Raw genomic sequence first — 12050 nt, 5'->3', positions numbered from 1 at the left:
ATGAGCTTAGCTTTAACACTTTTTATGAAACGAATTTCCTTTGCTTGAACAGGTATTGCGCGTTGATTAATCTGTAGTAAAGTGATTCAGCCATTGAGTAAACTTGACCGTGGAAAAAAATTTAATTTTTTTTTCTCTAGAAAGTTTCCACGCATTCCAATTAATAATTTTGACGTGTTAACTGGCTTAACTGTGATTGATGACATTAAAGAGATATTTCGACATTCTATTGCTCAATATCGAAATCTTTTCACCAGTAAAAATGAGTAAAATACTAAAATGAAGCCATGACTTCGCAAATGGGTGTGCTTGGAATTTTTTTCTTTTTTTTCCCTCGTATACATAGTTAAGGGTTTCGGGGTATAGTTTTAATTTAAAAAAACATGTTTTTTTGCTCATGTCACAAGCTTTAAGTTTTTCATACTGTTGTAGCAGACGAAAAGTATACAAATAACAAAAAAGCGCTCACATATTCTCTATGAATTATTTTTAAAAATTTAAAATAAAGTAATTTTTTCAGTTTTTGAAAAATCTGAAATATTATGGTTCAATTTCAAAACTTTTTGGTTTATTTTTTAATTAAAATATCCCTACTTCAATTCGCATTCAGCATTATTTGCTAATCGAGTTTTAAAAACTTCGAACTTAACTTAACTTTAGAAAAACTTGGAAAATAGAAATTTTATGAAGTTTTTTTTTAAATTATAAAATAAAATTTTGGAATAATTTACAAATTTTTCAATGAAAAAAAAAGTAAAATAATTATATTCCAAATTTTGCGTTGTAATCTTTATTAAGTCTTGAGATCTATAATTTCAAAGTTGAGAAAGCTTTAAAAAATGCTGATGGAAAAAAGAACAATCAATATGAGAAAAAACAAAACCATGAATAAATCAAATATGTAAAACCATAATGAATAAAGCAAAACCATTTGAAAAAAAAAATAAATAAAGGCACTTTAATGGAATTGATAGTTTCAGTTCTAATAACCAGGGCCTTCTTTTATGAATATATATTCTATAAATTCGATAAGTTTATCGAAATAGCACGTATAAAATCATATCATATAAAACTTTATTTTGTTGCATTGTATTCTTTCTATTAATTTTTTTAAGAATTTCTATCTGCCATTCTATTGTCACTCCGCCATTATATCCCTTAGTTTCTTATTCAGGAACTAAGATTGGACTATGTGCCTTAAATGTCCAGCTAGTTGAAAAAAACTTTCGTATTGAAGAAACGACAAAATATTTAATTCACGAAAAATATTTGGACCTTATGTAAAATAAACATTTTACATTCCTTTTGCTGTTGCAAAAAAACAACGCTTTGATGAACAAATTAAATAGCATTAGCTGCAATTCATTGACAAACATCACAGATATCTCTCCTCTTTTTCCATTAAACTTTTACTCTCTTTATAAAATAAAAATTTAGTTCTAATTAAGTGCACATTTAAAACTTACCCAAACATGAGACAAAGCGTTGACATTCATAGTTTTCTCAACCTGTTTGTCGTCCAATTCTAAAATAGGTTTCCCTTGCACAATACCAGCGTTATTTATTAGAATGGTGACAACGCCAGCGTCTTCTTTCACTTTAGAAGCTGTTTTGTATACTGCTTCACGATTCGTTACATCGACAGTATATGTAAATGCTTTTGTACCTTTTTCTCGAACAAGTTTAGCTGTTTCTTCGATTCCATTTTCATTAATGTCCCATAAAACTAGATTTGCCCCCTTCTCTGCAAACTTGATTGCAGTTAAACGGCCTATACCACTGCCGGATCCAGTAATTAAAACCAGCTCGTCTGTTACATCTTTCATTTTAAATTGCTTGGGCACAAAAAATAAAATCATGCTTTCGATCCAATAATAAAAAAGAGTCAAAAGGTGTCCTAAGGTTCTCAGAAACTCATTCATGTTGACACCTGAAAATATTAATTGAACATGAGTTGTATGCTAAATAATAACACTAGAGAGCAGTTTTTTTTTCTTCTTAAATGAGATTTTTTTAAAACGGATCCTGGATATTTTCTCGGTCATTGATTTCAAATTTGTAATGATATTTTTTAATCAATTTTTTGTCGAAATGTCCAAGTTCGAAACACGTTAAATATAATAAGGAGTCATGTAAATGGTGCGACAAACTTCTAGGGAAGGTAAGGCACCATCAGGATTAAAATTACATTGGAACTCATGACCAGAAATATCATTATTCGTTGCTAAAAAAACTACTCTATTACGAACTGTTTCTTCTTGTGTTTCTGAACAGGTTAAAAGGGGAAGCTCCCCTAGTGGCGAGACGACATTTGCAGGCATGAGCTTCTAAGCAGTTTTAATCCTGATGATGCCTTAACTCCCCTAGAAGTCTGTCGCAAAATTTACGCGACCTCCTGTTAACCTCCTGTCTTATGTATAAGGTTTTCAACTCGCTCATTTCGACAAAAAACAGATTAAAAATGTCTTTAAAAAAATGTGTAGCTTTAGGAGTAAAACTAATTTAAGATTGGAAACCCCACACCTGAATAAGGCAAGATAAAGTATTTGTATTAATGCAACAAAAGATTTGGTCCATAGTGTAATTTATAAACTATTTTAACGTAACAATATGTTATATCTAAGCTTAAGAATCCATAGCATGTTTTTCTGCAATCAAAATAATTGCTAATTTAAGCTTACTTCACCAATCACATTTTCCCAGATGAGGATTTGAACATTGTACGAAGTTTCTAATGTGAGCTGAATTATATTATAGTTTAAATCAGTTGCTCACTTAAAATTTGTGGTTTGCTGTGGTTTGACTCTAACAAAAATATGATTCAATGGAACACCTTGTAAACAATTGCATCAAGTTTACACTTTATTATGGTTTTAAGAACCGATATTATGGTTCAAAATTTAACCGATTTTTCAGAAAGTACACTTCTTATGGCGTAAGGCATCTTATTTTAATTTCAATAAATGTTAGTTTTTTGAGGAAAAAAAGGGTGCATTTCTATAGAAATCCAATAAATTAAAAATCATACTTTGTTCAAAAAACGTTCATATTTTCATTTTATTTTAAAGACTTATAATTTTTGGTTTCATGATGATGACGAACACATGAAATATATTTTCAAAACACAAAATATATTTAAATACGAATTTTTTAAACATGTTAACAAATATTTTTCTTGGACGCATCCGTCAGAGAAAATTTTTTCTAGCCCCCCTATGTGTACTCTTTTAAGTCTATAATATGCTTTTCTGTTTTGAAAATAATTGTTAAATTAGGCTATGATATCGATTATGATATTTAAATTATTTGACTTTAAATCATCACATATTGATTACAGTAAGCATTAATTTTTCTGGAAAGGTGATTTCATTCAGTTCTTAAAAAGTTTTAAGTAAAGAAAGCTGCTTGAAAGAGCAAAAACTAGACATATTTGTTTTAAGATAATCCATCTTTGGCATATAAAGCAGGTGAACAAAATAATTGAAACTCTTCTACACTGATACATTTTTTCATATTTCTCTAGATACAGTTATTTTATACTAGATATAGTTATTTTATAACTTCAGAAATTATAATTTCTCATACATATCAGTGAGGTTTAAAACTTTTAATTTTTTGAGAGACCGACAATAAATTACAAACGGAAAATAATGTTTTTGAACACCCTATACCAAAATATGTAGCAATAGATATGCAACTTGTGACATTTATTTTGAATATTATATGCAATAATTACACAAAATTTCTTAGCCTAGCTTAAATATTTATGGAGATATGGACATTTCGTCTAATTTTTTGTCTTTTTTGCTATAACTTTAAAAATATAAAATAAAATTAAGCAGAATTTTTAGAGTAATTTAATGTTAATTATAAAATTTATTTTTTAAAATTTAAGGAAATTCGTTTAAAAATGCTCTAGGTATGAGTATTTAAATTAGTTCTCTTATACTGGACGGGGAAAAAAATTCTTAATTTTGAAGTGAATCGTATTTGGCAACTAATAAAAAAGTCTGATTTGAATATCCTAAAAATTTAAAATATTTCAAGTAATTTTCTAAGTAGTTTTCGTACTTTTTAAAAGAATGCTGAAAATGATAAGGGTTTTTCCATCTATTTCCTTTTGTGATATAAAACAAGATTTATTTAAAATGACACCGGTGTCGGGAATCACCCCATAAAAGCATCTTTTTTTCCGCCTCTCTTACAATTTTGTTGTTTAATAATTTCTTCTCGCGTTTCTTATAGAAAAACATTTTTAATACAACGTTTTGTATTATTTCTTTTTCATTGTCTAAATCATGTGACTCCTAAATTAGATCAAAATTTACTAGGTTAGATTTTGAAAAAAAAAATATTTCTATATGACTCTATGACTATTTATATGACTGATATTTTTTCATATAAATCTTTAATATTCTCCCCCTTTTTATGTGTCTAAAAATATTGGAAGAAATAATATTCTAAAAACAAAGATATTTTTGCTATTTACTGAATTTTGAAAAGCGAGTAATTTTATTTTGTCTGCATGAAAAATCAGTGTATTAATAAAAGTCAAACAAATGTTTAAATTTCTTCAATCATAAGTGCCAGCTTTTTATTCATCTCGGCAATCTCTATTCTGTTAGAATTTTACTAAATCTTTTGATTGTCTGATACATTTAGCTCATAAATTAGATTCTAATTATACCAGTGACATCTGAGCAAAAAACTAAATAAATAAATAAGTAAAATAAAATTACACTGCTTTTTTTTTATAAGTCTACTATTTACAGAATGAATTACAATAAATGAGCAAGAGCTGTCAGTCATTCTGTTCAAAAGAAAAGTGATCAATTTTCTTTTACTTATGGTAAAAATCTGTTTTATAATAAAAGCTAATGTGCATGCTTAACAACTGATTGAATTAATCAAATATCAATCAAAGGTGACAACTTGTCTATTGTGTTAAATGAATCAAACAAATAATTCGGAAAAAAAAGTGCTTACCTGATGGTGAAGAAGAAAAAACTACACTGTATTAACCAGTTTCGTTTCACTGTCTAATTTCAGGGTGAATGAAGCTAATCAAAGCTATCAGTGTTTTTCATTTTTAGGGTTACTATACATCACGATTTCGCCAAATGAGATTTTTTGTATCCTCTTTTATATAATGCCGCCGTGAGAGTGAGATTAGCTGCGATAAAACTCTAAGAGCCCCATGCTGGTGACATTAATAATTTGGAATTACCATTTTTTAAAAATTATTTAATTATTTTTAATATAAAAAAGTCTTGTTTGCTATATTGTCATAACGATAAAATAGAAAGACTTTATAAGCAGTTTTCATTCGAAATCATTTTGTGGGTAAAGTCACTCTAGTTGTTTAGTAAACTTTGCCCACCAGGTTTCTGATTTTTTATTGAAAGAGAAAGCAATAAAAATACCTAAAAATACCTATATATCGATTCTATAAAGGCCTAATCAAGCTAAGAAATCATTTTTTACTCTCCAGTTAATAGAAAAGTGCACAAATTTTTTATTACATGAGTAAAATTGAGCAATCAAACAAATTTGTAGGACGCATTAAAAAGTGGTCATAAAAATAAATAAAAGCAAAAAAAAAAATACTGATAATGCTGCAAAAATTTCATTGTATAAAATCAGGGAATGTGTGGAATAATAGAATATATTTAACTATCTATTTTTTCTAACTCATTTTTAAAAAAGTTTTATAAGTGGAATAATTTTAATAAATTAAAAATTAATTCAACAAAACAAAATGTGTTAAAGTAGAATCCATTTGGGGGGGGGGGAGTCACAGTATATTTAAATACAGAAATGTCTACGTGAGTTCGCTCTTGTATGCCTAACTGATAAAATCTTGTTGTCGGTATCAGGGAGACCAGTAGAGATATAAAAAGCTTTCTAAATTTTGTTCGGACACACTGTTTAGAATCTTTAAGATTGTAGCGGACATTATCAGCCTTTTTATTTACTCCAATTGTTTGCAATTTTGCCAAAACTTTCAAGAAAAATCAACTTTTCCACGCTGCATTCCTGAAAATTCTCTCTTACCATTCGAAATAAAACACTTTTAAAATGTCAGCACATTTGAAGAAAAGGAAAGTAGAAGATGATTGGTTTTCCATAACTTTCTTATTAAGACTTTTAAGGAAAAAATATGACATAAAATTTTATAAAAATCAATTCTTTTTAATGTTTTCCCTAAAAATGTTTCAAACTTCATATAACAGTAAGAAAAAGGTTTGTTCTAGTTATGTTAACTCGCAAACAAAGCATAAAATTGATTTTTGTCGTATTCTTTGATGTTTCTTATGGACCAGAATAAAAGTACTATGTTCTGGTAGTTTCAAACATAATTTTTATAGAGCGTTTCATCTTCTGTCCATTAGTTTTATTCGAATATCTGGTTTTTTTAAATATAGTTTAAATCGATAAAAACATAATTATGAAGACTTTTTGTCCAAAATGATCTTGTAAAAGAAAAACTAATGCCTAAAAAAGTATTGGCTAAAGATAACTAGATAAAAAAATCCTTAGAAATTTTTTTTCATCAAGAATTATCCCAGATAAAGATATTACAATATTTTTTTCTGGAATAATTTATATCTTTTAAAACAATTCCATTACTGCAATTAATTGTATTAAACTGTACATTTTTTTAACCCGTCATTGAACAGTCGACCCAATATTCTGGGTTTACGACTACTAATGTTGATATCCGCAGCCTTGTAATTTTGAACCCAATCCACCCCAGGATGGACCCCTGAATATACTCCTGGATCAAGTATTGGGAGAAATTGGCCAGCGTGGTGGACTTTTTGATGGAACTAACCCGCATTTGCGTTACATTTAGCGGAAAACCACCAAATAAGGATATTGTCAATATGTACTCAATAAAAATAATTAAAAAAATAAAAGTTGTAGCTGAAAACATTTACCTTCAAAATCATTAATATGTAGACAATGTTCAATAATATACATCAAATCAATAATATACAATCCTTATCAAAAGTCTGAGCACATCCTTGGTTTTCCATAAATTTCAAAAGACACTCTATCAATCGAAAAATTTGTTTTATTGACCTCGATTTTTAAATAAGCAACATTTTTAATGGGAGCATACTTTGTTTACATACTTTGTTTTCATTCATACAGAATTAATGCGGAAGTTTGCATGCATCAATGATCCTTAATAAGAGCTCCGTTCGAGGCATTTTGTTTGTTCAATTTAATTAAAGTTTGACAATGTATGAACTTGAACATTGAACGTCTTCCTTCGGTATTTTACCTGCTTACGAACAACCAGTTAATCCCACAAGAGTTCGATCAGATCCGGTGAATGTGGTGGCTACTCTAAATGGAATTAAGAAAATGGAATCTTATACTACTCCATACGGAGTATCGTTTGGCTTTGATCCATTTCTAACACTTTTTAGCAATTCTCACTTTTTAAATTGTTTGCAGCTTAAAGAAGTGGTTTCTATCCTATACGCAATACCATCCGATTTCTTGTTTGGAAATTTCTTGAAAAACATGAGTGTGCTCAGACTTTTCATACGAACTGTACATAAAATTAAAAAATTGACATAAATGAAACATTTAAAGGATTTTTTTTTTACCATATTTGTATATTTTTTAATATATTAAGCATTATATAAAAGTAAAATGAACCTAGTATGTAACCATAGTATGTTATATTTAATTTGCTTCATTGTCTAATTGCTTGCGTATCATTGTTAATATATAGGTGTTATCATGTATATTATTGTTTGTATATCATTGTTAAAATATGGGTGTCCTCATTTATATTATTGTTCGTATATCATTGCTAAATTATATGAATCATTATGTAGATTATTGTTGCTATATCATTGTTAAAATATAGGTGAGTAAAAAGTTTGAACGAAGATAAAACAAAAATTCTTTCAATATAACCTATTTTCTTTCTCTCATTTTCTTTCAATCATTTTAATTTTAAATATTTTGTGAGAAGAGTATTTTTAATTTTTAAAATTATTTGTATTATGTTTTTAGTTTAATTTATGAAAAAATGGTTTTAATTTTTTAACATGTTAAAAAACAATGGCGGTTATTATTGATAACTGCTTATTATTACCAATAATTTTTATCGTACTTAAATGGTTCGAATTTGCGATTGCGTATGGAAGCATAATGGAACAATATACATAGTACACATAATACACACTAAGATAAAATAGAAATGTAAAAGGCTTGCATCAGTTTTTGAGAGTCGAACCAGGCATCTTGTCGACCCAAAGAGTAGCTACTACGCTCAACCCGGGGTGATTGTTTTAGAGTTATGTGTGCATTATAATAAAACAATTAAAGCTCTGAATTCGTATTCAATGTATTGTAAGAAGTAGCCATACTTCATGAGAATTCTATTTTAGGTTGATGTGATAGCCCAACCTTTAGCAAACAAATTTTTATAACGTGTTGAAATTGCCTTCCCTAACTGTAAAAACACAAAGAGAGTGCTCAGTATGAATATGTGATGTTTGTCAGATTATTATGCCGTTTGCATTTCTAAGATATTGCTGTAGGAATTGAATTATTGTTTTCAATGAAAAAAGTTTTTTCTCATTTTTTTTAAAGAAAATAATGCCTAAATAATTTGCGAAAATGCAAATTTTTAAAAATCTCTTAATGCCTGAAACTTTAATTGTAAAATTTCAATGAAATCTCAAAGAAAAATATCCAACAACAGATTTCACTCAATTTTTTTTAATAGAAAGTGACTCATATTTTATTAAAACAGAAAATTGCTTATGTTGTCAAAACTCATACAGTGGGAAAAAATTCAAACGATTTTTTCCATAATAACATTCATATTATAAATTTTCACTTCAATTTTTATTATTTTTAAAAAAAAAATTTTTTTTCAAAATTATTTTTTTAAATATATTAATATTTTAAAAAATAATTTAGAAAAAAAAATTTTTTTTTTTTAATATTGACATTATATTTTTCAGAAGATTACAATGAGAAAAAAATATTGCAAAAAAACATATTTTCTAGGTATACACATACTACAAAATTAGATAATAGAGATTTATAAAAGACTTATTCGTCCTTGGGAATCAAACTAGGCATCCTGCAAATACGGAGAGGAGACAGTAGCTACTATGCTGACCCCGGGATGATAGTTTAAGAGTTATGTGAGCATTTAAAGAAAAGATGAATTAAAGCTTTTAGCTCTTCATCAATGTATTGTGAGAAGCAGCTATGCGTTATGCAAATCCTATTTTAGGTTGTTACTCTAGACCAGTAGTCCCCAACCTTTTTGTACCTAAGAGCAAATACCAGAATATTGGTCGAATGACGGGCACCATTTATTTTTTCAAGATAAATTTATAGTTGGTAGACATAGGTAATATTACACACTACATATAGTGCACAAAAAATTTAATTTTAAAAATTAATTTAACATATGAATATAATTAGTATTAATTTTCTTGTGTAAAATAAATAATTACTAAATTGCTTTCAAAACATATGAAATATAAAAATTATTTATAAAATACAGTCAATGTGGTGTTAGGCATGGCATTTCGCTGGCCAGCGCTAGATAATTGGGAGAATATAATGCTATTTTTAAGAATGGAATTTATTCCTTCAATTATATTCCAGAATTTCTCATGGGATATAATAGTTTTGATGATAATGTCATTCTGAAGATCCACAATTTCTATCTTCGATTCTTCTCGCTTTACTTGAAGAAATTCTGAAATGCATGTTGCTATTACGGTAACGCTTATTTGGTTGGTAAAAGGATTAACAAAAAAGTTATCAAAGGCTCGATGATATGAAATTGTTGAAAGAGCTTTTTAAATTGATCTTTAAACAATTGGAGGTTGATGACAAATGTTAATAAGTCAATTTCATTGTCACCTAACATTTTTTTCATGTTTGGAAAATGCACAAGAGACTTAATTTTCAAATGTGATATCCACAAAACTAGCTTAGCTCTGAACGAGTTTATAGCCTTTATCATTTTTACTTTATGTTTGTCTTTTTCCTGCAGTTCCAAGTTTAAATTATTTAGTTTTTTCCATTATGTCCATTATGAAAGACAAATCTGCTAGCCAAAGAGGATCTCTCAGTTCCAAAAATGTTTGATTTTTGACTGCAAGATAATTTTTTATTTCTCCAATGAAATGTAGAAATCTATCAAGTACTTTGCCATTACTGAACCAGCGTACCTCAATATGTATTTGCATAGCATTTATTGGGAAAATGGAAAACTGAAATATTTTATCGTTGGGCACAAGCAGCGGGCGCACCTAGATCGATCGACGGGCGCCATGGTGCCCGCGGGCATAGGGTTGGGGACCCCTGCTCTAGACTAATAAGCATCAAACAAATTTTTATCAAAAGTTGTTATTGACTGCTCTAACAGTATAAGCACTAAAAGAGTATTCAGCATATCCGAAGTTTGTCAGATTATAATAACGTTTGCATTTTATGATATTTTGAGTTTACAAAATACATTTTGTAGGAATTGTATCATTGTTTTTTATTCAATGTAAAACTAGCTATTTTTATTTAGAAAATAATACAGTCGAACCTCGCTAACTCGAACCTCGATTTCACGAATTTTTCGATATCTCGAAGAAAAGAAAATTCCCTTCAAATTTCCTTTACACTCAATGTTAAAAAAAAACTTGATTTCACGAATTTTTTTTTCTAATCCCTCGATAACTTGAATTTTTTTTCTCCATAAATAGTGTAGATTTTTCTTCTGTAAATAAAAAACTCTTCAAAAAAAAATTTAAGAATAGAAAACCAATTCTCATAGTGATAATTTTTTTTTAAAAAATGGACATAAAGACGTTAGTGGCATGGAATGATGTGTCCATCTCTACGATAATGAATGGCTTCAAGAAGGCTGGATTCATTAAAGATCACGAAAGTAGTCAAACAATCAATATCGTTAATTCTGCCGAAAACTACACCGGAAATGATTGGGACAGATTGACCGGACTCATGAAACTTGATGACATGGAATTTCATGACTTTGTAAACGTAGATGATGCAGTAACAGTGTGTGGTCAGTGGGATGACAATGATATCATCGCTCAAACGAAAGCTTCTTGTGAACTATCAGAAGAAGAGGATGAGGAAATCAAAGATCTACCTCCCAATGTTACAAACAAACAAGCACTTTCTGCAGTGGACACTGTAAGGAGATTTATTGAGAGGCAGCCAAATATGTCAGAGGAGACATTTAAAACTATAGTCCACTTAGAAAGTGTTACAGACAAACTTCCTTACACATCTCTAAAGCAAACAACAATTGAATCTTTTTTTAAATGAAAGTGTAAAAAGTGTTTGTGGAATAAATATGGAATAGTAAATAAGGTATGTAAAGAGCATTTTTCTTTATTCTACCATCGGTAACATGCGATTTTCGATAATTCGAATTTTCGGTATCTCGAATTTTTTCTCCTCTCTCATCAAGTTCGAGATATCGAGGTTTGACTGCATTTAAATAATTCGTGTAAATAGAAATTTTTAAAAATTTCTTTTTACTCGACAATTTAAAAGCAAAATTAAAACTAAATAAGAAAGAATCTAGTTATAGGGTTTATTCTAAATTTTTTTATTTAATAAAATTTCTCCTATATACTAAATACAGCAGTAATTAAACCCATCAGTAAAATTATTTCATTTTTAAACTACACTAATTATAATATTTAATTGTATTCATTACTTCCGCTGGAATCTTTGAACAGAAGGATCGCCAGAGTGTAAGCTTTGCAGTAAAGGGGTACAAGCTTTGAACCTGAAATTCACTACAGTTTTTGCTTCTCGGAATTCTAATTATTCTTTAGTTAATGATGAAATTAACAATTTTTCTAAATATTTCTATTGTCATTCTTCTTTTGTGAAAATTGTAATGATATAAAAGATTCTTGCAAAAGAAAATATATGCTAGATGACTATACTTCGGATGAAAAAAATACAGAATTATGATAATAAACGCCAAAATTAATTACGGTAGGATATGATTTATTTTTTAATCA

The 12050-nt window shown here is 28.5% G+C and overlaps 1 protein-coding gene across 1 annotated transcript in view; it reads right to left on the bottom strand.

Annotated features, from left to right (window-relative positions):
• LOC107455476 (short-chain dehydrogenase/reductase family 16C member 6) overlaps nt 1-5118 on the bottom strand; it is a 33335-nt gene extending 28217 nt beyond the window's left edge. The window contains exons 1-2 of the mRNA XM_016073057.4: nt 4987-5118; nt 1467-1930 (exon numbers count right to left, since the gene is read on the bottom strand). Of these exons, the coding sequence (XP_015928543.1) occupies nt 1467-1922 (456 nt within the window). The 5' untranslated portion in view covers nt 1923-1930; nt 4987-5118. The remainder of the gene's footprint in view (nt 1-1466; nt 1931-4986) is intronic.
• Between the last annotated feature and the right edge of the window lie 6932 nt (nt 5119-12050).

The sequence above is a fragment of the Parasteatoda tepidariorum genome, chromosome 11 (assembly GCF_982258835.1).
Source record: "Parasteatoda tepidariorum strain Cologne lab strain chromosome 11, Ptep-v5.0, whole genome shotgun sequence".
NCBI lineage: Eukaryota > Metazoa > Arthropoda > Arachnida > Araneae > Theridiidae > Parasteatoda > Parasteatoda tepidariorum.
This window is presented reverse-complemented; position numbering and strand designations above follow the sequence as displayed.